Source organism: Chenopodium album, chromosome 17 (genome assembly GCF_948465745.1).
Source record: "Chenopodium album chromosome 17, dcCheAlbu1.1, whole genome shotgun sequence".
NCBI classification, from domain to species: domain Eukaryota; kingdom Viridiplantae; phylum Streptophyta; class Magnoliopsida; order Caryophyllales; family Amaranthaceae; genus Chenopodium; species Chenopodium album.
In genome coordinates, this window is record NC_137850.1 from 51,018,644 (window position 1) to 51,045,283 (window position 26,640).

Genomic DNA, 26,640 nt, shown 5'->3' on the forward strand with positions numbered 1-26,640 from the left:
CATCTTAGCATGAGATATTTTCCTTCATGGCAAGTATCTATCTGGTTAATCATCATTATTTTCTAGACTGCTCATATTATATACTTCATAGCTAATAAATTGGGCTTTATTTTTAATGTCATTAGTGGTACAAGTATTATTGTAATATTGTTGAGCTATTCCTATTTCTTAACTTCTGTAATTATGTTATTTCTCTCTATGATAAGTGACCCTAATCATTCAGAAAAGTTAGAATTTTCGCAAGTCTTCAAAATTTGAAATTTATGCTTTTAGTTCTTGCTTGCTTGATCGGCAGGATAAACAAAATTCTGGGATAAAGAATAGACTTCTGCTGAATTCGCATCTGTGCTGAATATCGTTCCCCTATCACATGCATAAGTTGGCGCCCTGGCAGTCTTCCTTTCTAGTGACCTATTTGAAAAGTTTATTGATCTCTTATCTCCTCTTTGCTTTCTAGACTTTCATTAGTGCTCTGATAGCATATGCTGAATGACATTTTGATTTATTATCAGCCGAGCTGTATTTTTTGAATTTATTTATTCTACTCTGCACAGGAGGTTTCCAAGAGGAAAGTTGTTTTATTTATTTTTGATGTATAGACCACAAAGAGCAATTAATGTAAACGGAATTCAATCTGCGTATGAGTGGAAAGTTGTGGCATATATGAATGGCATGTTAATTATGAGTTGAATTGGTTCCATCTTATGCCTGTGGTGCAAGTTGGATCAGATATACAGGTTTCTGATTTCAAGTATAATGGCCAAAATTTTAATAAAGTGTTGCATTCTCTGTTTAAGGTTTCAGTTTATATTTCATTCCTTCTGATCCTAATAGAGGTCAATTTTCCATGATCGAGCTTTGGACATTTTGCATCGTTGCTTCAAATTTTTCACTCCTAAAATCTCCTAAACATTGTGTAAAACAAAGACGCAAATAGTATGAACATTCTTTTTTTCTTTAGTGACCTTTTAAAGAAATGGCTTTGTTATTTTTGTTTTCCTTCTTTTCCCGAGAACTTACGATAATAATTGGACATAATTTGATTGCACAAGGGCTAATGTCTTGTTGATATCTGAAACAACATCAGGTTTCAATTGGTTAGTATGGTTCTGTGAAGAATTGCGTTCTAAACCATGCTGCGGCTGCCTCAGCCAGAGCTACAAAATGGTTTAAGAATGAATAGTACAAATAATGTAGCGGGCCTAAGAATGAATGACTGGAATAATACAGAATAGTGAGGAAGAGCAAATTTCAAATTAAAAAGCAGAAACAGGAATGGTGCAAAAATTGCAAATGTAATGTTAATAGAAATGTGAAACTCAATACTTTTACAAAGGATATATACTCAAGAAACAACAAAACTGAACCTCACCTGGGACTCAAGACTAAATCTGCATTATCAAAGTAATTAGAATAGATAAAGTACTTCATCAAACATCAAGTTGTAGGACATTCCCTTCTTTCTTTTTATATTCTCTTCCCGGTTAATGCTTGAAAATTTACATCGGACACATGCTTGAAGAGGATCCGCTGAGAAGGAAAAAATATATGCTACTCATACTCAAATTACACTCATAATCTAGCGGATAAATTTACACAAAAAAACCTATTATTGCACAAAATGGACAAACTTTGCTATTAAAAATTGATCAACATCATCAGCATGAAAAATTGATTACTTGAATTAGTCTGACTACTTGGATATGATGCCTTTTTTTTATTATTGCAATTTGTGCTCCCTTCTGACCTTTTTCTCCCTCTTTTTCATCATCTGAGCTGCTAAAATAAGAAGCTCTACCATTTCAATGCCTGCTGCAGAAACTGAATCCATTTTCTCCGTGTTGGGATTGCCATAATTTGAATCCTCATCGACATTTATATCACTAGATGATGCTACATCTCCCTCCCCAGACCAGCTAAGAGGCAAGGCAGCGCTAAGCGCAAGCTTTACCATTTCAGCTTCCCTAATGATTTCATCCAAGATTTCTGTTGTGCTAGAAGCAGTACTTTTAGATGAACGTGCATGTTTGGCCTAGAAATACAATTGGAAAATATTAGAACCAAGTTTTTATCACTTTGTAAATATAATGAGTTGATTCTGGATAAGTGAACTGGTACTTGTACACACTACAAGAAGCATGGTTGCAAAAATAATATAACTAGAGAGAATCACCTGTATGAGAGAGACTCGAAGTTTACGAATATCAAATGTCAATCGGTCCAAGTTTTGCATGCTTTCCTTAAGGGTTGCAATCTCAATCCGCAGCCTGCATGCTAAATTAACAGATCCGACTAAATAACTAGAGCATCAAGAATCTAATGAATTCAATCGAAACCATAATTCTGCTAACACAAACTTTGTAAAAATTATTAGTCATAGACCTTGCATCATTCATGTTGTGATAAGAGCTTCTGTTTAAAGATGCTTCAGGTTCCAAGTTAGGGCGAGTCACAACAGGAGAATTTTCTTCTGTACCAAGCCAGCGTTTCAAAGAAGTTCTGTTGAATAAATTTTTAAGTCTCCCATCTCTTCCATGAGCAATTATTTTTCCATCACCAGGTTTAGTAAGGTTTCCTTCTTCAGTGGTTTTCCTGCAAGGTTCCAATCATAGACACTTAACAAGATGCTAGATTTTTGGTCAGCAATATAAAATCCGAGAGGAAAGAAATATACGAGTGCAGAGGAGAGTGGAATATGTAGCATTTAAGGAAGAAGGTACATTCCATTAAAGGCATCAAGTTTCTAGTTACTAAAATTAGTCTTAACCCACCTCTCTCTCTCTCCCCCCCCAAAAAAAAGAAAAAAAAAAAAAAAATCCCCAACACACACACAAAGAAGCAGATAACAGCATTAGGCATGAAATGTATGCATATGAGGTCAGAATATGAGAATATATATACTCCCATAACAGGCAGTATACACAACTGCTGTATCATGGTTACACTCATCAAACAAAACCTATATCAAGCATTCTACTTTGCCAAGATGATGTTCCCAACCTCATTTTCTTCTTCCCCTCTCAGTTCTTTTTTTTTTGGGAGTTGGAAAGAGGGGGGGGGGGGGGGGGGGGGGGGAAGTGTTGCAACAGGTAAGAAAACCTATTCAGAGTTAGCTATTTTGATCGAGCAAGAAAGAAAGCATATTAATAAGGTCTTTTATTTGGGGACGTGGGATTGGGACTGTAGTGGCAGATATGAGGAGCACATACTCTAGTAACAGTTGATATTCCTTTTTCACCTCTGCCAGTTCCAAGAGGGCTCTCACCTTCTCTTGAGTAGCCTGAAAACATGATATTCGCAATGAAAGCACTAAATATCAACCAGTACAAAAATTTAGCTCAAGAAAGAGATGCTTAACTTTGAGTAACTATAGTGTGTGACTGTGACATGTAATCAGAATGATTTCCCAATGTATAGTATAACTGATATTTATCAGCTTTCCGGTAGTCTTGTAGTTGAATGAGAAGATATCCACTGCTTTCATATCCAAATAACTCTCTCCTCTCACCTAAAAAACAGACCTCTCTTCCTCAAATCTACATTTGCAAAACTAATTCTCTCTCTCTCTCAATATACAGTATTCTAGGGAGGTCATTTTGTATAATATATACCTTAAACATGTTCATTACAAGTACCATTTATTTTTAAAAAAGGGAAATCCAGCGTTAACTGTTAGATCTAATTTAGTTCCTTACATCTGACTATAGACTAGAGTTTTCCCTTTCCTCATTCAACATTTTTTGCCTTTCATACTCTACAGTCAATAGATTTCAAGGAGGGGAAGAGTAATTACTAGTTGTAGAGTCCTTTGAAGCTCATCCATAGTTTCTTGCAGTGCACCTTGGACATTTTTCTCAAAAAGATGTCTTTCTTCTTGCTGTGATAAAAGTAATAAAGTTGAAACCTGAAAATAAAGACCATGTCAATTAACATGCCATCATGAACCAAAAAAAAAAAAATGGACAAGTGACAAGCATATAATCAGTACTTTTTCTTGCAACGCCTGTGACAGAGCTTCTGAAGAATCGACCATCCGAGAAACATTCAGTGCAGAAGAATCAGTTACCTACAGAGCAATGCCCCAAAAAATCACACAGGCTTTTATATCTATTCAAACTACAGTTATCAGTTCATAAGTAAGCTCATTAGCTACTTTTATTGCAACTAGTCACTGTCCAACACAATTCCTGTCAGTATAGTGACTACAGTCAGCTAGTCACTAGGGAGAGTAGAGTCATAAAACACAAACCATTTCCTTAGAAAAATTTATGCACAAAGATGAGCCAACAGACCTCAGCAGAATGGGTGTGTTTAGGAAACTCCTCAATCTTTTCCTGAATGCTGCTGACAACTGATTTTATATAAGATTTTTCGTCATCAAGAAGTTTCATGATGTAGGTCTTTTGTTGAGAATTATATTCACGAATTGATGATATTCCTTCAACAATAAGTCTGTCTGACGGAATCTGGTTTGAGAACATATTTACCTTATAAATAATGCAACAATTAGAGAGTTGATATTTAAACTTCAAAGATGGAAAAAGAACCTTACCCTTTTATGCTCCAATTCAGTAATCTTACTCTTCAAGTGCTTTTCAATTTCCCACCCCTGCAAGCCATACCATGAAGGGAGGTATAAATTCATAGCAGGAAGATAAACAGGAGATGTCCACAGAGTTCATCCATAGAAGAACTCATTCATTTACATTTGGAAGTTCCATGACTTATTTTACGTAGTAATTTAATCCAATAGTAGTACAAATGTTATTTTCAATTTAAACAAAGAGTTACTGAAACAAAAAGACTAGGACACCACCCCCCTAGACAATAATTGAACTAATAAGGTTCAAATCTGAAAAAGAATTTCCGTCTCACCATTTGCATTTTGTTTTGAAGATCACTTCTTAAGGTCTCCACCTCTTCTTGCAAAGCAGCCTGTCTGAGGAAGAACTAATAAATATGGGCATGTAATGTAAATATAAATGCACATAAAAGCCCAGGAATTCATTAGAATTAATATACAATCCAGATTACATTGTATTCACTACTCAATGTACCTAAGTAGAGATCAAAGGTTATTATTTAAATGCAACAACAAAATAGATTCAGTGACTTTTCTCACACTTAACATGCTTCCTAGCCAAATATGCCCTGTTCACACTACCTTAAAAGGAAATAAGTTTTTTTTTTTTTCTTTCTTTCTTTTCAAAAGTCAACAATGTGTCTATTCTTCCAAATTCATAGAAAATGTGTCATCAATACTTGATTGAAAATGTGTCATCAATACAAATCCCTTATCAGCACTTTAAGTTTTCATTCCTTTTAAATAGACAGCTTGAGGATGTGGTCCTGCAGAGAACTTCTACAAAAGTAAGGTCTTTAGAATATTTTTCTTTTGTAAAACTGAGGAACAAATAAATCTTCCCTGCTACAAAGTGGGGCCTTTTCCACGATTATCTCAAGTGATACAATGTAATCTCTCACAGTCTTATTATAGGTGCTTACTCCTCATTTCAATAAGATTTTTTTATTTATTAGAGAAGAAACAAGAACAAGGAAAAGTAATCTGTTTCTAAAGATGCTTACTCCAACAGCTTTAGCACCTCTCCAATCCTCTCAAGCCTAATACCAAAACTACATCTAATCCAAAAGTTTATGGGATTACAACTATCGCATGAGTCATAAATCTCATAATCATAGAAATCATGGTACACGCTTTCTTCTCTTCCTTACTTCCAGGGTAAAATATAAACAATTATCTCATAGGACCCTGGGTTTACAAAAATGCACAGCAGTCCAATGTAGAAAAATGGGCCTTATTCACTTATCCTGAAGCTTTGAATACATAGAATTAGTTCTAAATCAGCAACTCACAGCATAGGCATAAAATTTATTAAATTTATTTAGACACATAAGGATATGGCATATCAGATAAAGTTAAATTTCAGAAGACTTTAGGTTCAGGATATGGATAAATTAATTTAGTATCTTACTCCTACAAAAAGCCTCATCTTAATTTTACACCAGAGCATTGCTCCCAAGGCCTTCTATAGATCTACACTCCCTCTGTTTAAGCTTATTAGGATACACATGTCGTGTCATCTAAAGGGTCATGTACACCATTTGCACAGAAAGAAAAATATTTCTTTTAATCTCCTCTTTCCTACGGAATAAAAAAGACACATATTGCCACATTCACACAAAATTGAGCTACAAGCTTCCATTCAATAGAACCCTGGAAGGACTTAATTATAAAACAAATAGAACAATGTAAAAGAAAAACATTAACTCACCACATAAGTAGCAAAGGAAGCTTCCTTATAAACATTGAAGCTCCATGATTCTGAGGAATCGTTATATAAGCATGCACACTTGTCATCCCAACAAACATCATCACATTGGTCATCACACCCATTATCGTCATCCCCGTTACCTCTACAAGCTTGCTGCCTGATCTTGTAGAACTTATTAAGGATCTGTGAGAAAAGGCATCACAAATGTTAAATAGAACTAGCTGGGCAAACTCAAATTAAACCATGATTTGGATAACTGGATCAGGCTCATTATTAAAGGAGGACAGAGTAAATGCCTCTCTAAAAATTTCCATCTCCTGATCTTGTTTTGCAAGCTTCCTCTTCATACTCAATAGTTGCTCTCGTGTATCAGCAAAATTTACAGTTACTTCATGTAACCTGCTTCAAGGATTTATTAAAACGTACATCAACTAAAAGCACATCTTAATCAACTGCCTATCACTTGCTTCAAAGAAACCAAAAGGCAATTTCAAATACCACCAACAAACTCCAATAAAACATTACCAGAATAAAGGAAACAAATATTCTACTTCCTCTTTTTTTTGTTAGATGAGACATTAATATTCCACAGTTGTCAATGCATATCTTTAAACGTTAGAATCTTTAATCATAAATAAAAATGGATATTAAAAAAAAAAAAGTTAATCAAGACAAAATTAACAAGATCCCACATGACTACGATTTTCCTCATAAAAAAACAACAAACATCGATTATACAGAGTGTGAAAAGTGTAAATTTAGAAGTGTTTCATCTACATTAAAATGATGTATATGCTTACATGACATCCGCAAACCACATATCCAACCAGTTAACTGTGTGTATATAGTTATATTGAGTTAACTGGTTGAATATGTGGTTTATGAAACATATATCACATTGCTTTTATATAGTCACGGCATTATAGTGTAAGCCAGATCTTATAATGTATTAATATTATACACCTTCCCCCCCCCCCCCTCTCTTTATATGGGTAAAATAAACTTACATTTCAAGGACATCGAGGGGTTGTTAGCCATTAAAGAGGTTTTAAGGTACATGGTCACCAACAGAAGGGGTCAGTATGGTGTTATTAGATAAGGAGCCAGAGGGGCTCCCTTCACAGGCAACTTGCAAGTAAATTACAAATACAAATGCGCATATACCAAAACTTGAAACACTAATGAATCACAAGGGAAAACATTATGAACTGAAATGCACCTTTTCTCAGCATCATTCATTTTCTGAAACATCATATCTTCATTTTCTTTAGCCTTTTCAGCCTGCAAACAGTGAGACAACATTAATACAATTACAGCTAAACATAATTATAGCAAAGCAGCTAAACAAGAAAGAGATAGATAATGACCTCCAGTATTGCATGATCACGATCAGTAAAGGCATTCGTAAGCATTCCACGCATGTATTCAAGCTGCTTAGCTAATTCTGTGTTCTACAAAATGGTAAAAGCAGATAAACAGAATCAAATGTTGCAGCTAATGTCCAATTTCACATTAAAAATTAATACACATTCCCTTCTTCATTAAGACTCAAGCATCAAATAAACAAATGAAGTTATAATCTTCAGTTTTCACCAATCTCCATACTGACTGTCCTCCCATACATATATTAAATACTTAGTACACGAAATCAAAAACAAAAAAAATATGCTAGTTTTGCCTTCAAAACAACTTGCATGCTCTATGCATTCTCCAGCGGTAGCCAATTTGGTAATTTAAGTGCAAAACAATGATTCTGAGTCCAATAAACAAAAGAACACTCCTAGTCTTTGCCCCTTTGTTCAATAAAATAAGTCAGTTTATTGGCAAGTTTCCACAACAAGAAATACTTAGCTGCTGCAACAGAAAACAAAATGCAGCACAATCTTATAACAAAAAATGAATCAAGGGAAGAAAATATAACATAAGTCTCTAGCAGAAGCAGAAACTTCAGTTCATCAATGCAGGTAATTTTGTAGGTGTGTCTAAGTTCACGGTTCACCCAGCATAGTAGTGAGCTAGTAACTAAGCCTAATAAGTCTTACACACCAATGTACAGGAGAGAGAAAGAAACTGACCTTTGCAACCTCCGATTTGTGGAGTTGATCTATATATGTCTGGAAAAAGAAAAGAGAGCCCATCAGACATCGATAACATTAAATATTTGATTGCAAATGTAGCAAAACTTACTTTAATTCTCTGAGCCTCAGAAAGCTCTTCCTTGATATTTGAATTCTCTTTGATACTATTAGTCAGCTTCTTCTTTAGATTCTCAACTTCCTGTTCCAAGCCAGCAGTCCTAATAGACCAATAAACATGCAGTGTTGTAATATTTCTCAGTTTAAACCTCACATTCCAGCATACAACACATTACTGATATTAAAAAAGATAAAATCACCCAGTAGCTTCATTAACTCATATGTGATGTTCACCTTCGACAATACATCTGAGTGGCAAAAGCAATATAACTGGGACCTGCTTGCTGCATGCACAATTGCTCAATGTCTTTCTGCAGCTCATCTTTCTCTACCAATAAAAATAAACAAGTGTCATGACACTCACTTCTCAGGGATATCCATACAATGACGATATAAGAAAATTATAGTACAAGCAAAAAAAAAAAAAAAAAAGGGGTGCCAACCCTTAAGCAAACCGCAGCTGCAAGCAACTGGCTCCAAATAGCTCATACATGAACACTCCCAAGTCCACCTCTCCCCTCCCAAACCCCTAAATTAATAACCCCAAGGTCCCACACAAAACCATAGTCCATTCAGCTTTGTTCAATAACAATATGAATAGAAATTCCATCCCAACTTATCCATCGTCTTGTTACTTGTTGTACATCACCCTTCTTAGCCTCAATATGGAAGGAATATAATAAAAAGGTATTTAACATGAATGGTGCTGTAACCACCACCTATAGTGTTTGACAACCTTCCAAACAGAAGAAAACTTGTAAAAATGAAACTAGCTACAATATCATCTTACAGGAACAGGGGATTTAATGATGGGAGAGGTCCGTGCTTTTGGAAATGAGCCGAAAGCCTACAACATGGAACACTGCAAGTTTCAGTGAACTCTGGGTACGATACCACCGAGAAAATGGCAGCTGAGACAGGTATAAAAGCTATATGAGACCAAGGTTGGCAAGGTCAACACTGAAGATCTAGAAGATAGTATGATCATGAAACATACAAAATGGAAACTAGGAAACAATAGTTTGAAAATTCAAATTTCGAGATTCATACATATTGAAAGTCCATTTAGGTGCTTAGTTGGTTGGTCTCACTTTAGGCAAAGGAGAAATAGTAACTTCTTACAAGCTTAGGTAGGTGATCTTCTTCCCATTCCCATGATTTTGATATGGAATTTCACTAGGGCTTTTTGAGTAATCTGACTCTTCTACTCCATGGACAGGCTACAACAGCTAGGTATAGTTTGAAATCCAACAGGGTACCAAAGGTAGGTTTGCTTATCTTAGATTATGAGCCTCTAATGATGAAGCAGACGAAAGGCATAATTATCCACTAAAATGAGTCGCCCCAAATAGAAGAAAACGAGAAGAATCAATCAACTTATAAGCCTATTTAATCACTCCTCCTACTATGAATTAGCTTCAAAAATGGAACTTCACCTAGACCCTGAATATGTTTTCCTGTCCTCATCCTTCACGGCCATCAAGAGCGAAACATATGCTAAATTTGAAATGATGAAATTTGAGAAAACAAGCTTACTAAGGCCCTCCAACTACAGTTATAAAAAGAAACCTTCAAACAAGTTTTACACGAGGAAATTCATTCCATTAGTTCCAATTCAATCTCACAACTCCAAACAAACAAACAAAAAAAACAAGCAAGCGAAGCAGCACCGAGTTTTCAGACATCATATTCATCAAAATTCAATTACATCTAATATGTATATCTTCTAGCATAGTATGAGCAACATACCATGTTCCAGCTGCTGAATTCGAGCATTTAACGACTCCTTGTCACTCGAACTTTCATCCATACCTGAAATTACACATATTGATCTTTTACCAGGCCATAATTAACAATCTATTACATTGCATAATTTACATTACAACAAGAAAATTATACAGAAATGCCATACCTAAAATCAATGTAACTTCCATGCTCATAACATCAAAAAAATTAAATTCCAAATGCGAATATCATCATGAATGATTAATTAAAACATCACTTAAAGAAAAAAGTGATCAAAAATTAATTTAAATGGATTTGGGTTATGATCAATCATCACATATCAAAAATAAAAATGGGGTAAATTAAGAGAAAACCAACCTGAAAACGACGAAAAAAACCCTAGGTAGCAGAATTCGGTGAGGAACAGCGTGTAATTGGCAATTAGAAGTGGGCAGTTTGCTTTGACCAATCAATTTCTCTTTCTGTGTAGTTTAATCCAGTAGTTGTTGATGGAAAGAAGACGACGAAGATGATGATAGTTTGTCGAAGAGAGAAAAAAAAAATGAAAAATGAAAAGTGAAATTGAAAAGAGAATTGTGGAAGAGGGATTGAGTGAGTTCGACTTGTGCACGATTTAACGTGCAGCTTCCATTGTTTGGAGAAGGGAAGAAATTGTCAAGCCTGTAAAGTTTACAATTTTGTCCGGATCTTTGTGCTTGCTTCTTTCACTTGTAATCTCAGTATTTACAAACTACGGTTAACAATATTTAGGAGGATATTATACCAAAGCACTCCGTATTATGTTCGGCTGTTAGCCACCAAGGACCAGTTAACTTATTGTATCGTGTCATACTGTCATATCATGTTATTATTTTTGTATTTAATTATGTTACGTACATATATTAACACATTTGATTGAAATATGGGTAGAGACTAGAGAGACGAGTCAACATATATATATTAATATTCAATTAGCTTTGTATATGTTCTACTCATTTGATGTACCACCAATTATATGGATGAAGAGAGTTGCATGAAGAACCACTAATGCTCTATTCACTTGATGCACTATCAAATGAGAAAGACTTACAAGAGTATTTATATAGTTGATGCAAATAATAGTAAGAATGAGATTATTTTTGTGTGTATCGTGTGCTAAAAAAAGAGACATGGAAATAATAGTAATTATATTATTTAAGATTTATCAAGGCTAATGTCCCAAACATACTTTGTAGTTTATTAATAGGTGTACAAAAAGATAAAAATTTATAATTTCTAATACGAGTAGTTCATTATTATTTCTAAAAGAATCTTAAGCAATAATTTATTGATTATCTACATACTCTTAGAAAGAATGTTGAGCAATAATCTTAAAAGTCTGAGTTGATGAGTGAGGACCCACTTTCAAATTTTGAGAAGTTAACGGAGAAGATTGTTCATCCAATGTGTGTAGTTGTCCAAAGAGCTTAACTTGATAATCACCATGTAAGAGTGAAGCGTTGAAGAAACCATCGGCATCTGTGGTTGCAACAAAGGCTTTGTCGCGGTAGCCCCATTCTTTCAACAGCTTGTCTACAACATCCCCTGCTGGTAGGTTAGTGAAGTTGGGGTCTACCAAACACAAATTGTAACATTGTTGGCCTTGGGGTGACCATGGTCCCCAAATCACAATGCCTTGTACTCCTTTATGGGAATGCACTTCCCTTAGTACTTGTTCAAAGTCTGATACCTACACAACAAGTCAAAATTTAAAATTTATAATTAAAACACGATCAAATTGTTGGTTATTTTAGTAATAATAATATTTACTCGTACCTGACTAGGTCCCCTTTTAACATCAAGCTCAGTGATCCAAATAGGGAAGTTAGAAGCAGCAAGAGTGTCAAGAGTCGATCTGACATAAGGAAGATTTGGGACACCGAAATGACCCTCAAGGCCAATACCAAGGTTAGCGTTACCCCCAAGGAAGTTAGATATTTCCCCAACCTTCTGGAGATACTTTGATGGGGAAGAGGCTGCGTCGCCCTCATCCTCTATTGTGTTATAGTCATTCATAAACAGTGTTGCTTTTCCATCTAGTTGACGCGTTTTCTGGAAGAATACATCTGTAATATTTGCCCCAAGCTTGTTCTCGAAATAGTTAAAATGTAAGTTTTCATTGTTAACATCCCATGCTATCACCTTCCCTGCATACCTCGAAACTATTGAGTTGAGTCTCTTATCGGTGGCTGCTTCGAGGTCACTCGGGGAGATATTGTTTTCCCATCCCATTTGAAAATGAGGATCATCCCAGAAGATGTTGTGGCCACGAACAGGTATGCCGTGCTGGCTAATCAAGTCAAGCATGGAATCGGCTTCAGAGTAGTCTTCCTTGCCTTGAGTGCTTTCTGTGGAATACCACTTCATCTCGTTTTCAAATGTGGTCACTGTGAACCTAGAGGTGAACCAATTTTGGTATGCTGTGTTATCGACAATGTTATGGTTGATAGAAGCTCCGAAAGGAAAGCTTGGTTTGTTTTGCTTGATTGAGATGTTTGCATAGGGTACCGCGTTTCCTTTGGAGTTTACAACTTGAACTCTCACATTGGCCTTTCGAACCTATCAAACAAATTTAATTTAATTTAATTTAATTTAATTTGCATTCATTATGAGATTTTATATATGGAGGACTAGTTCTGATCGAGTCACTTAAGGTTAAATTATTAGTACCTTCTCAATGCTTTGATCTTGATGAGATCTCCATTCCTCCTTGGTGAAAGGTTGTAGTGAAATGCTATCAACCCATATATCAACCGATGTATCATTGCTCTAACACGAGAAATAATAAGTTTTATTATCAACTTGACAATTTTTCCTACCAAATACAATAAATATAGAAAAAGGATGTATGTTACCTGGAAATAAAATTCAGCTGGGCCTGAAGACTCGACTGTGATGCCACCCTTAAGCATGGACCAACATCCTACTTGAGCAATGACTGAACCAGCTGCCTTGAACCCTTCATTAGTCTTAAAAATTACACTAACTGGTGTATTTTTCCTCCCACTTACTTGTATCCAAACTTTATGGAAAAAGAAATAACAATAGGAAACATATCAGACAATTAAGTGAAAAATACGATGTTAAATCCAAGATACTTAACTAGTTGGAAATAAAATATTCCAATCTGTGTATTAACTAAACTAATTAACATTCACGTATATGATAGATTTGTAGATGGAGAGAATTTGACAAGAGACGAACCAGAAAATGTGTAAAGTTTCTCTTTGTCTAAGACGACCTTCTGGGATACACTGCCATAGCGGTGTCTTCTACTATGAGCTACAATGAAGTTGTTTCCTTGTACTGACACTTTAGGCTCAATTTTCACCCTTCCATGAGTTGTCCAACCATTTAATCCATCATTTATATCGGGGTTCACAACTATTCCTCCATTATACTGAGGCTTTAGGGGCTCTGCCAAGCACTGATGAACGAAATAATCAAACAAAATTTATTAAAATTATATACATATATATAATTCATAATTTTTCAAGTTTAAATTAATTCATCGCACCTAAAAAAATACTACGTATAAGGTTTGATTTTTTTAGAAATGTTTAGATACACGGATCTAAAAGTCATCCCATCTCAAGAGGTACACGATCTAATCCATTATTTCAAAGAGATACGGAGTATTTCACAAAGCACTAATAATCTCCTAGCATGCAATCAATTATATAGAGAACGAACGTCCAACTTCATAACTATATCCTAGCTAGCGTTGCTTGTGATAGAAGAAAGGACATAAAAGATAGGAAGTACAAAAGTGCTTACATCAGTGATTGCTGTGTGATCGTATGACACTGCATCTACCAAAATTCCTGCAAATGTATGAGAGGTTATTGTCGATTTTTCATATACAAGTATAGTTTAGACAAATTTTATGGTAGCTTAGTAGTCTACATAAGATCCAAACGGGATTTGTTTATGTATACTTCAGTTACTTGTTTCTCCTTAAATAACTTATTTCACTAGTATACTTGTCGATGCATTACATAAACAATTAATTTCATTATTAATAAATAAAATTATTTTAAAATTATACACTCATGACCATGTTTTTCTTAAGAATAAATCAACTAGATTATGTATGTATGGTGTAAAATGTCAAACAAATAATCCAAAATAGAGCAAAAATAGTATATTTATGAAAGAAAATGACAAAATACCAATCCACAAGTAGGTATAATGTCCTTAATTTAATCCTCTAAATCTATGTTTAATTTAAAGATTTGGGTTAGTTAAGATTAATTACTCACAGTTGATATTACATACTTGGTACATTGGTAACATTAATAAGAGTACAAAAAAAACAAAAAATCTAGTTTCTGCAGTGTGGTTAAAATGTGGTCCGACTGGTTAACTGCCATAATAGAGCCATATAGAGGTGTTTTAAGCCTAAGAATTTAAGCATATAGATGCTACTAATTAACCCATATTTAGAATACTTAGGTGCTACCTAATCCCCATCTACATGCCCAATATTAGAACTTCATTTATTTATTTTTTGCTTAATTAATTTTGGGGATCCGAGTAATATAGTGTATGTATACTTGCTGTATGTTTTTAAGGATAAACATTGCCCATTAATATATTTTTATATCATTTTTTTTTTTTTACCATTATTGTTTGAACTTATATAAATCTAGATTGCAAAATTATGAATTTTTTTTTTTTGTTATTTTTTATTTTTTATTTAAGGTGAAGAATTGGAGCATAAAATAAAAGACCAATGTCGCCAAAAAAAAAAAGTTATTACGAACATAATTCATTCTGCACGTAGGGGTACATATATAGAAAATAATCATATGTACTAAGTCAAATACTCATTTAGCTCTAGATCCTTCGTTCTTTTTATTAGTCGTCATAATATTTTTTTTTTTTGGTGAAGGAGAGGGGCAAGCCCCAAGAAAACAAAACAAACAAGCAGAACAAACAAAAGCACAAGCAGAAAAGAAATAAAACAGAAACTAATGTGTCGAAAGACACTTAGCTACTAAACTAGCAGAGGATTAGCCCCTCTTCGCTCTATCCTTCGGCACCATCCGTGGTAAAGCGACTCCTCCCAAGTCCTCCAATAAAACAGCATTGACAATGAAAGGAAATAACCAAATCGCATAAATAAATTTTTTTTACACATAGTGTAAGTCCGCTCGTGAAATCATGGATACGGTGATAAGGCTAAGATTTAACCTTCTAACCATTAAATACCTATACTACAAAAAAAATTTATAAAAGTTTTTGTATATACTCGGGTACACTGTAAGTGCACCCAAGTGGAAAACCTAGTGCTTGGACATTGAAATCGAGAGAACGTACCTCCAAATATAAACAAAGATGCTAGAAACAATGCCACGTTGCTTCCTCGTTCAACCTTCATTTTAGGTAACTGCAAATAAACCTGCACAATTTTGAGACAATATTCATAGATAAAAAAAAAAAAACAAGAAGTTAACGAAAAGAATGTAAAAAATCGGGAGATATATACTTGTATATGATGACTTTACCAAATAATATGAATAGAACAGAATAACCAATTAAATATTGATAGAGTATATGAATAATATGGAGTTATACGCTAATTAGTATTAGACTGAAAAGTATATGAAGAAGCAGCGACTAAAAGAAAAAGGCTTTGATACTGTATTATATATATTTGGAGGATAAACAAAAGATATGGTTGATTTAACAATAATTCCAATGTTTAAATGGAATGAATTGATATTGGACAAATGTCCAATTAGAGGAAATAAATCAGCAATACAGATCATAATTAGCTAGATATCATAAAGAGGTGATTACATTCTGTTTTTGGTTCACTGCCTTGTGTGTGTCTCTTGAGCTAATCTTTGCAAGTGATTTTCACAATAATTTATCAATTATTATAGTCCGTATATTTTTCTCCAAACCATCTTCAAATATCTTGTTGTGTGTAAATGTTTGATTTTGTGTTCGAAAATCATTTTGTGTTTGATATTCTAGTCATGTTCATGGACCATGCTCGTTTTGCTTTCCATATTCTATATATATTTTGTCATATCCTCTTCTTCTTTCTCCAATAAAAATTATGGTCGTGTCTCGTGTCTTTTATTGTAAAGTATTCATATTTACTCTATACAAACTTATACTTGGTAAACTTAACTTATTTTTGCTGGACCTAAGTTATTAACTTATAAATAGATTTTTACTTTGCTATAAAGTGAGATCATGTAAAACCTCACCCTCTCATCTACAATATTCACATAATTAGAGTTCATTCTCTTGACTCTTTATTAATTGTATGTAAATTGTTTTGCTAAACTTAACTTATTTTTCATTGAAATTAAATTATTTTAATTTATTTACATGAATAAATTATTTTAATGATTAAAACTTATTTAACTAATATTTTTTTTATTTATTCTTTAAAGTAGGTTTTTTTTTATTGTAATAATTTTTATAGAAACTAACTTAATTTATGTTCAACTTAACTTATTCTTGCTTAACTCAACTTAATTTTATGAAAATAAATTTATTTTTTTGAGCTTAAATTACATTTGTTGAACTTAATTTATTTATTGAACATTATAGAGAGTTCAAGAGATGAATTTATTATTTCATGGTGAAGAGAACAAAGGCCTTATAAAGATAGCAAAAAGTATAATATTACACTCGAGTACGTATGCATATGCACATAAAAGTGGGCACATGCCGTGTCAACATGCCTCATACTCAAGCAGATTGTTTTAGTTGGGTCAAGTTATAATGAGTTTGTGCCAAATTTTTAAAAAAATGTCCATGCACGATCCATGGCATACTGGCACTCTTTATTCTGTACTAGGCTTGCGATGAGATTGGACCATTTTCGTGCCATGCCTAATTGGTCTCATGTCAGCCCAATCCATGTCCATTTATTGTACTCTCTATCTAAAAAAAGTTGGTAATGTTGATGGATTAAGTTGGGTGGGGAATTTATTATATATACTCGGGTATACCGTACACTCAATTAAGTCAAGGTTAGTTTTTGGTCTTTATTTGCTGATTAATGAAAAACATTCATTAAAATGAGAATAAAATACTGATTGGTGTACAGTACACGCGGGTTATATTGGGGCATTGGAGAGTACGGAGTACCAAATTTCGGTCCGCACCAATAAATGGGCTTTCTCGCGCTCAATTCTAATTGCATAATTCTTCTTCTTCAGTGAGTAGAGTCGTTTCTTTGTTACTCTCGTATCAAACAAGTTACAGTGAAGAATGGAAAAGATGGAGAAGAGTGAGTCTTCTTCCAGCGATGTTCCACTTTCAAAACCATGGCAATCCTATCACACTGTTTATACTAACGCCAAAGCTGGTCATTTTACTCTCCCTTTTTATTTTTTTTATTTATTTATTTTTTTTTAAATTCTGTATTTTCTGCATTTTTATTATAATTTACTTATGCTACTGCTAATTTCATTTTCTCTTTTTTAAGTCTTTCATTTATCTTTTTGCATAATATCTAGTAGTTTATACGAAATTATTTCTTGATCAATCTGGTATCACCATTAATTTTAATTTACTCAACTTACAAGAAATACATAAATTTCAATTTCAATTTTTCAAGTCCTATTTTTCGTTGCCAAGATGTGTTTTTGATTACCAGAATATACTTTAAACTATACCCCTTTCTCGTAATTTAGGAGAAAAGGGAGTTGGATAATTAGGTTTTTATTGAATTGGGTCTGGTTAATTTGACCACAAGTTCAGCTATGTTATGGAATTATGGCTTAATTTGATGTTCCTGAATCCTGATTCTCTACTTGCACGCCCAAGTGCCCTTTGTTTCTATTTTAGAAGGTGATTTACTGAGAATTTGTTACTCTAGGCCGGCAATTTCGAAGCTATCTGATTTTACAAGTTCCTTTAATCGAGTTTTTGGGATCAATAGTATGTAGGCTTTTATTGACTTATTTATGTTTGAAGTTTTCTTTATTATATGGATATATGTGTATTCTAGGACTAAGAAGATGGCGCCCATCGTGGTGGCGCCTTTTAAAGTTGCCAATTTTGCCATTTCTTGATCAAGTTATATTTTATTTTTAGGTATGGATGGAGTTGATAAGGAAAAAGTACAGAGAATTGTATATGAAATGAGCAAAGGGTCAAAGTATTTTGAAAATGAGGAACGCAAGGAGGCTCTTATGAGGCAAAGGACTGACAACATGCGTGAAAGGCTTGGAAAGCTCTCAATTACTGATATAGCTCACTATCAGAAGGTTGGTTCCTGGTATTTTGGTCATAAGTTATGCTATTTTTTTTGTTGATTTATTATCTCAGTGTTTATGCAAATGTACAGATTGCTGAAAGAAGAATTACAGAATTAGAAGCCACACGTGATTTATCAAGAATTTGGCTTCATGTAGATATGGATGCCTTTTATGCTGCGGTTGAGACATTGAGCAATCCTTCGTTAAAGGGCAAGCCAATGGCTGTTGGCGGCATGTCTATGATATCTACTGCTAATTATGAGGTATGAAAAATTTGTCAGTCAATGTGGTTGGTTGAGGATTTTTACTTGGAAATCTGCATGTGAGGATTTTGATTATCTAGCTTCTCACTTTCTCATCTGAAGATGTTTTGTCTTCTTTTAGGCACGGAGATATGGTGTTCGTGCTGCAATGCCAGGTTTTATTGCACGTAAATTATGCCCAGAGCTAATCTTTGTTCCTGTAGATTTTGATAAGTATACTTACTATAGTACTTTGACTAGAAAAGGTGGGAGCTAATAAGGATGTTTTTTGCAATTGATACCAAGTAAATTTATTTATTTTTATTTTTTTGTCTATGGCTTGCTAATCCAATCCTGCATGATCAATCTTCAGTATTTCAGAGATACGACCTTAACTTCATTTCCGCCAGTTTAGATGAAGCATACCTTGATATAACTGAGGTCTGCAGAGAAAGAGACGTTAGAAGTGATGAAGTGAGTATGCTTGATGATTAATAACTGTCCTATATTCTTAATATTCTTCTGCATTTGTTTATCCTTTACCTTTGTGCATCACTAAGTTTATGAATTACTTCATGTCTTCATTTCATCTTTTCATGTACTTTTTCAACAAGGTTGCTGAAGAGATCAGAAGAGGTGTTTTTGAAGAAACTGGTTTGACTTGTAGTGCTGGTGTGGGTCCTAATCGATTACTGGCTAAGGTGCTTTTATAGTTTTATTTATTTCCATTTCACTGCATGTATTTTGTTGAATATAATCTCCATATCATGATTTCTGTAATGGTTGTTCTGTGATGCATTCTTAAGTCCATGCATCTGACAAAATCCCTATGTTTGTGCATAAAAGAAGGATTAATGGTGTCATAGAGAAGGATTACTGACAAGATATAATCGATGATTAGTATAATATGCAATGAACTCAGCATTTGCATGAGAAGTTTCAAGGCCACAGTATTTGTCACTTTATAGAGTAAAATATTGTATTTTTTGTGTATATTAGAAGTGTTGAGGGGCTTTTAAGTAGTAATTTGCTTTATCACATTTTGGACAGACTGAAAAGCTTGTATGGGTAAGGGTTTTCATCAATATTGTTGCATAACATAGATCATTGTTAGCAGTAGGATAAATCTGTCTTCAGATGAAAAATGTAACTCTTTAAGGATTCATCAAATATGTATATGAGAGCTTTTAAATATTTAAACTATGCCCTTTTATTTCACCTGATACTCCCTCAATCACTATTCGATTGTCATTGATGTGTTTAAGGATGCAGTCACGCATATCATTCCTACCAACTTTGAAAATAGCAGATTTGGATGCCCTGTTCTTTGATGTATGCCTGTTTTGTATTGTGATATTGACATAAATTCTCGGGATTTGTGTTTATTGTATGATTTTTAGGTTTGCTCAGATATAAATAAGCCAAATGGACAATTTATTTTGCCAAATGATCGAATTGCTGTCATGACTTTCATATCTTCCCTCCCAATAAGAAAGGTACCTTTGTTATGAGCCCCCCATTTTATTTTATTTTTTTACTTTTTTTTGGTATCTTTTCTTTAATTTAGAATGTTATGAAAGGCAACAAATGTAAATTGTAAAACCTATTGAATTTTGTAGTGTACATGTACATTTGTTCATCACTTGTTTGCTTTATATGCTTTACGAACAGATTGGAGGCATTGGCAAGGTTACTGAGCATATCCTAAGGACAGCTTTTGAGATTGATACATGCAAAGATTTACTCGACAAATGCGGTTTTCTATGTGCATTGTTTTCTCCTTCATCTGCAGGTTGATTACCTTGGTGTTTTTCTTCTACTTGAATCAATATATAATTGTGCAGTGCCCTTAACTTTTGCTTAATGACTTAGTTGCATTGTAGCCTAGTAGCTTGTGTCCTTTTAGGGATTTTTTTCTCTTCTGTGTTTTTCTTTTTTTCCCTGGTACATGAAGGTATTTCAACTTGCATTTCAGCTATGTAGCAGAATTTGAGTAGGGCATCATCAGTTTTTAAACAAAAGTGTCTTTTTAAACAAAAGTGTCACTAGTTGTCATTAAACCTATAGTGCTTAGTTATCCAGAGTCTTGGCCACTTACATTTTCTCCAGGAGTCCAGGTACATCACATAGCAATTTAACCAAATACCAAAAGATTTTTATTAATGTGAGGTCATTAGAAGAGAGGGAGGAGGGGGGGGGGGGGGGGTTGATTGTGATTTCCTATCGAGGAGCGGTGTTAATTGAAATCTAGATATATGAGGCAAAAGTAGGTAATTTGAATTAATGGTTTAGTAAGGAAGTGCAAGAGGACCACAACGAAGTGAGAGAGGAAGGTTTTAAAAGAATTTATGAGTTGATCAGTACCCTGATTTTAGCTTGGTCATTTCTTGTTTCTGATCAAATCAAAACACCTATTTCTTGTACAAAGTACATATTAAATACCAATAAATGAATAAATATACTTTAAAACCAATATTTGTACTAAAATTCACATCATTTCTGGCAAGATAATAATATAATAGCAAGCAGAGTATGATTCCTTTTACATTTTGCTTCACAGGCTACATATATAAAGTTGACAATGTTCATATTGTAAACCTGCTGCAGATTTTTTTCTATCTGTTGGATTGGGACTAGGGAGCACAGATACACCACAAGCTAGACTGCGGAAGAGCATGAGTAATGAAAGAACATTTTCCGCCACCGAGGATGAAGCTTTCTTATATCAGAAGCTAGGTAATATGAACTTAAATTAACATTTTTCCTCTACTGTTTAATTTCTTCACCTTAATCTGCTATAGCTCTAGCATTCCCCTGGAAACTATTGATATTCAGATGTTGAGTCCTAGGCTGTAGTGGATTTTGATGTTCAGAAAATCAGAAGTCTCTATTTTTTTTGCCCCATATAACTTTTCACGATCTCCAAACGCATCTTAAAATGTATATAGTTTTTATTCTATACGCATAAAAATTATAAAACTTGATATTAATAAATTATACAATGAGACGAATCTAACATGATCCCATATGACTATAATATCTCTTATAGATTGACGGGAATTTTCGGTCAAAGTTATTTGACCCTAATAATGGCAATGGGGCAAAAAAAGTAGGGATGGAGTATATATTGTAAATATATGCTGACTAGCTAAGGGGTGGGTATCCTGAGGCTGGTAAATTTGGTGGCTGCTTTATTGGCTTCATTCATGCGCCTGGAAATTGACCAGCCTGTTTAGTTTATCACGTTTTGCTTGTGAAAACTTGCCATGGAATGGACCTTGTACTAATTTAATAACAGAGGAAACAAGAAATATGCAAAAATGTAAAACAGACCAACATATGTACATTCCAATTGAGAAGTTTTCCTATATTGCAACTTTGCAAGTTGTGTTAAAGCATTTGAACTTACGTTTTTTTTCCTCCGGCATATAAAAATAGTCGCATATTATTATACATGATCACCTTTTAACTTCTTGCTATTTGCATAAATATATCATAAACAGTTGAGGGTCGGCTTTAGAGATTAATATTTTACTTTGACAACTTCACTTTCCCTGGTTCCTTGTTGCAGCTGAACTTTCTCATATACTTTCAACTGATTTGCAAAAGGAAGGACTTCATGGTCGTACTCTGACCCTTAAACTGAAAACTGCATCTTTTGAGGTGATATATGATGTCTGCATACTTTATCCTTGATTCATTCCAAAATCCAGACTTGCACTAGTGTAATACAGATGCTTGTGTGCACAGGATAAGGTTTAGAAAGTGGCACGTATATACTTGGAAAGTTTTTTAAGTTCTACATTAGCTTTCTGTTATTGATTTAGAGAAGGCATATGACAAGGTGCCAAGAGAGATACTTTGGTGGGCAATGTTGAAGAAAGGTATCCCACGAAGGTATGTAGACCTAGTTAAGGATATGTATCGGGATGTGTCAACAAATGTGAGGACATGCGGAGGGTTGACAAAAGATTTCCCTATTACAATCGGATTGCATCAAGGGTCTGCATTAAGCCCTTTTCTTTTTGCAACGGTTCTAGATGAATTAACTAGACCAATTCAAGATGAGGTTCCATGGTGTATGCTGTTCGCAGATGATATCGTTTTGGTGGATGAGACTAAGGATGGGGTTAATGTCAAGTTGGAGCAATGGAGGCAAAGGTTGGAATCTAGAGGGTTTAAGCTAAGTCGGAGTAAGACTGAATATTTGGTATGTCGTTTTGGCACTCAGAGGGGGACAAGCAATGAAGTGGTGAGTTTGGATGGAAAGGATTTGACCATGAGTGAATGTTTTAAGTACCTAGGGTCGATCATCCAGAAGAATGGTGACATTGATCAAGACGTGACCCACAGGATTAAGTCAGGGTGGCTTAAATGGAGAGCGGCCACGGGAGTGTTATGCGACCGCAGCATTCCCTTAAAGTTGAAGGGAAAATTCTACAGGACTGCCATAAGACCAGTGTTGCTCTATGGTACAGAATGTTGGGCTTCTAAGAAAGAGCATATTAAAAAGATGGAGGTTACGGAAATGCGCATGTTAAGGTGGATGTGTGGAAACACTTTAAGAGATAGAATCAGAAATGAGGTTATTCGCAAGAAAGTAGGTGTGGCGGGCATTGTAGATAAATTAAGGGAAAATCGTCTGCGTTGGTTTGGACATGTAAGACGGAGACCCGAGGGTGCACCGGTGCGAAGAGTGGAAGAGTGGGACCATGGAGGGATTAAACGAGGAAGAGGGAGACCAAAGATGACTTGGTTGGAAGGAGTGAGGAAGGATATGAAGTGCATGGATTTACGTGAGGATGAAGTTTTGGATCGTAAGGGATGGAGGAGAAAGATTTATGTTGATGACTACACGGAATAATCAAATTTGGTTCATGTTAGCCGACCCCACTTTTGGGATTAAGGCTTTGATTGATTGATTGATTGATTGATTGGAATATTTTGGTGTGACCGATTGACCATGTGACAAATGCAGTTGTGCCTTTTGTTTTAGTTTATTTAATATTAGCTAATCTTTGGTTCTCGTTATTTAACTTCAAGCTCTTGACTTAGCTCTGGATATTTCAGGTTCGAACTAGAGCTGTGACATTACCAAAATGTATATGTTCAAGTGAGGATATACTGTTGCATGCAAAGAAACTGTTGAAAGCGGAACTTCCTGCATCACTAAGACTTATAGGTAGTAATGCAGTTTAATTTGCTTCCTCCCCCATTCAATATTAGATGCAACACTTTGATATTTGCACAATTCACCTTTGATATTTTTTAGTAGTCATGTGAGATCATATTAGATTTGTTTCAATTTATATTTTCAAAAATTTTATGTATTTTTTTTTTATTTTTAAAAATTACAAGTGAAAGTCATTAAGTGTTTGTTTCTAAACATAAATGGAGGAAGTATCTTATACTCTCTCCGTTTTCTTGAGTGATACTTGGTTTGTAGCAACAAAAACTAAGGAGAACTCAAAAGGGGGACCAATCATGTGGGTATCTTTGCTTTTAGGAAGAGAGAAATAGAGAGTAATATAATCATTAAATGTAATTGGGTCACAAAAATGTGTGATGGAAGATGATAAAATACAAACAAAAGTTTATATAAATGGAATAAAGTAAAAATGAGTTAAACTTAGAAAACGGATGAAAATAGGAAGTGAGTAGAACTTAGGAAAACGAAGGGAGTATATAATTTGTTGTTATGCCAATTTATCTGTCCGCCCTGATTTTTTTACGATAGCTATGGTTGTTTTAGACTTTAAGAAATCTTGCGAGGCCGTCTTCTCATTCTTTTGTAAGTATTGTTCCTGAGTCATAAAATACTATTGCTATCTGATTCTTCTGCATTGAATAGATTTTATTGTTTTAATAGGCTTAGTAACCCCTTATAATTCCATCAGTTCTTGGCAATTTGGCTTGGTTCGGTTTTGATTAGAGTAACTTTAAGTATATGATTTCTATCTTTTATACTTGAAAGACGTGAAGCTTTTTAACGCTCTGACACCGGCTTAGTATGTACCAATCATGTTTATATGTGATATTTTGCATGTATCAGTAATTATAAGCTGTTAATATATGATGGCTTTGTGTGTCTGTTGTTTTTGAATAGGCCTTCGAGTTTCTCAGTTTAGTGAAGATAAAGGTGGTCCGCCTGATCCTTTGCAGAAATCCATTACCAACTTTGTCATAGTAGGAGATGCTTCCAGAACTAATATCCTTAATGGTAATGTTTCACGGCTGAAGGCAGAGGATAATTGTTTTCCAAATGAGACTGGAGATGACATTGTTGCTTGTGACCACAGTGCATATGTCCGTAACGATGTCTTCAACAGTGATCAATTCTCAGATTTCAGTTATAACTGCTGCAGTGTGAACAATAATACTTCTGATTTGGAACAAAATGATGTTCAGGTAGAAGTACGTTTTGTCATGTTTATCTCCTCTGTTTATATCCTTAATTTTATTGTTAGAAACCCCTAAGTGTTAGCATTTGCGTAAAAAAAAAGGTGCCTATTCTCATTTTCTTAGGTTGTTTGATTGTTTCTTGCCTTTGCTGTATCTCAAGGAAAGTGCTGGGGTTGAAGCTCATGAACCTATTCCCGTGCAATTATTGGAGAAAAATTTATGTTGCAGTAGCAAAAATCCCAATGAAGTGACAGGGTTTACTAGAAATGACGATTCTGGCCCTTCCTCAAGTTTGCAAGATCAGTTTCGATGGGTTGATGATTACAAGTGTTCTATATGTGGAATAGAAATGCCTCTCGAATTTGCTGTTGAAAGACAAGAACATTTCGATTTTCATCTTGCTGAGCGGTTGCAGGAAGAGTGCTCTGCTAGCAGCTCAATTAATTACTGCTCTAAACAGAGGTAAACACACCACTTCCTGCCTTTTCAGCTTGTTATAATTATTTATAGATAAATACTCTGTGATTAGATTGACCTTCCCTCCTGAAAAGACTGTAGACACAATAACTTTGTACTAGGTGTAGTCGCTTTGTGCAAAAGGCAATAGTGCAATAAAACAAATAGTATAAGAACTCTTCATATATATGTAAACACTTTGCATATTGGCATATCCATCATCTCTGGTTGTTTTTAGCTTTTGTCCCATACTGCTGACTGAACTCATTTGTAGAAATTCATAACAATCATAAGCATGTAAATTGTGTATAAATATTTATCAAGTTATTCTAATTTTTGTCAGGTGTTTTCAAAAAGATCAGATTGTGAGCCACAGTAGTAAGAAAAGGCGCAGGTCACTGCCAGAACAAGGCAAATATCATGCTATTGATTCATTTTTCACAAAGAAGAATCAAAATACTTAAGAGTTCTGTGATCTGTCTGTTACTGTAATCTAGTATGTAGAGCATGATACATAGGTTATAGGTACAAGGAATGGAAAGAATAATAACTGTTTGTTAGATGTTAATCAATGTCATTTTCTCGTGTAAATTATAACAGTGAATCTGTTCAATTTGCATCTAAATAAACAGTGCCCAATATACATCTTGTATAAATTTCTGGTTCAACATTTTTATATGCCCGAAAATCAATTAGAGATCAATCACTGTTGTAGACTTTAGTATCCAGTAAATGTATTGGTGAATGCATTTGATTGAAACTTACTTCAATTTTGATTTTGAAACAATAATTGTGTGGTTTTGTTAGGTTTGTCTTGACTGTAATCCTTTCAAAAAATCAAATTATTGTAATTTTCAAAAAATGAAAAAGAAAAGCTAAAGGCATTAATGACCAAAGTTGTGCATTGATAAATGTGAAACTCTCATGTTACAATAGATTTTTAAAAAATGGAGAAAGTGTATAGACACTATTAAAGAATACTGTAGTATTAATAGAATATTGTAGTTTTTTTTTTTCTTATTGATTTCTGTCATTTTTTATTTTTATAAAAGCATAT

The 26,640-nt window shown here is 34.3% G+C and overlaps 3 protein-coding genes across 6 annotated transcripts; 1 reads left to right on the top strand and 2 right to left on the bottom strand.

The window, feature by feature from the left end:
- Positions 1-1,295: 1,295 nt before the first annotated feature.
- On the bottom strand, positions 1,296-10,942 carry LOC145588496 (uncharacterized). Of its 3 annotated transcripts, XM_081645144.1 has the most exons (19): positions 10,592-10,940; positions 10,238-10,300; positions 8,723-8,816; positions 8,481-8,589; positions 8,369-8,407; positions 7,661-7,744; positions 7,513-7,574; positions 6,590-6,692; positions 6,294-6,476; positions 4,876-4,935; positions 4,553-4,609; positions 4,293-4,466; positions 3,989-4,066; positions 3,794-3,904; positions 3,210-3,280; positions 2,383-2,592; positions 2,174-2,267; positions 1,680-2,032; positions 1,296-1,530 (listed from the first exon to the last, which is right to left on the bottom strand). In XM_081645144.1, the coding sequence occupies exons 2-18, from the start codon at positions 10,296-10,298 to the stop codon at positions 1,721-1,723; spliced, it is 1,902 nt and encodes a 633-aa protein (XP_081501270.1). In that variant the 5' UTR covers positions 10,299-10,300; positions 10,592-10,940; the 3' UTR covers positions 1,296-1,530; positions 1,680-1,720. The 3 variants fall into 3 exon arrangements, 2 of the variants coding, with proteins under 2 accessions (XP_081501270.1, XP_081501269.1); XM_081645143.1 differs by lacking the exon at positions 1,296-1,530 and having other exon boundaries at positions 1,539-2,032; XR_014101601.1 differs by lacking the exon at positions 1,296-1,530 and having other exon boundaries at positions 1,978-2,032; positions 2,174-2,274; positions 10,592-10,942.
- Positions 10,943-11,558: 616 nt separating this feature from the next.
- LOC145589283 (endo-1,4-beta-xylanase 5-like) lies at positions 11,559-15,635 on the bottom strand. Its single transcript, XM_081645809.1, has 7 exons — positions 15,575-15,635; positions 14,018-14,076; positions 13,457-13,679; positions 13,108-13,274; positions 12,923-13,021; positions 12,029-12,811; positions 11,559-11,942 (listed from the first exon to the last, which is right to left on the bottom strand). The coding sequence occupies exons 1-7, from the start codon at positions 15,633-15,635 to the stop codon at positions 11,559-11,561; spliced, it is 1,776 nt and encodes a 591-aa protein (XP_081501935.1).
- A 1,796-nt stretch (positions 15,636-17,431) lies between these two features.
- On the top strand, positions 17,432-26,278 carry LOC145590156 (DNA polymerase kappa-like). Of its 2 annotated transcripts, none has more exons than XM_081646905.1 (14): positions 17,432-17,588; positions 18,320-18,492; positions 18,573-18,746; positions 18,868-18,991; positions 19,099-19,199; positions 19,340-19,426; positions 20,126-20,221; positions 20,397-20,517; positions 21,333-21,461; positions 22,297-22,388; positions 23,796-23,907; positions 24,832-25,139; positions 25,288-25,589; positions 25,927-26,278. In XM_081646905.1, exons 1-14 carry the CDS (start codon positions 17,492-17,494, stop codon positions 26,045-26,047), a joined length of 2,037 nt encoding a protein of 678 aa, XP_081503031.1. In that variant the 5' UTR covers positions 17,432-17,491; the 3' UTR covers positions 26,048-26,278. The 2 variants fall into 2 exon arrangements, with proteins under 2 accessions (XP_081503031.1, XP_081503032.1); XM_081646906.1 differs by having other exon boundaries at positions 24,832-25,133.
- The last annotated feature ends 362 nt before the right edge of the window (positions 26,279-26,640 follow it).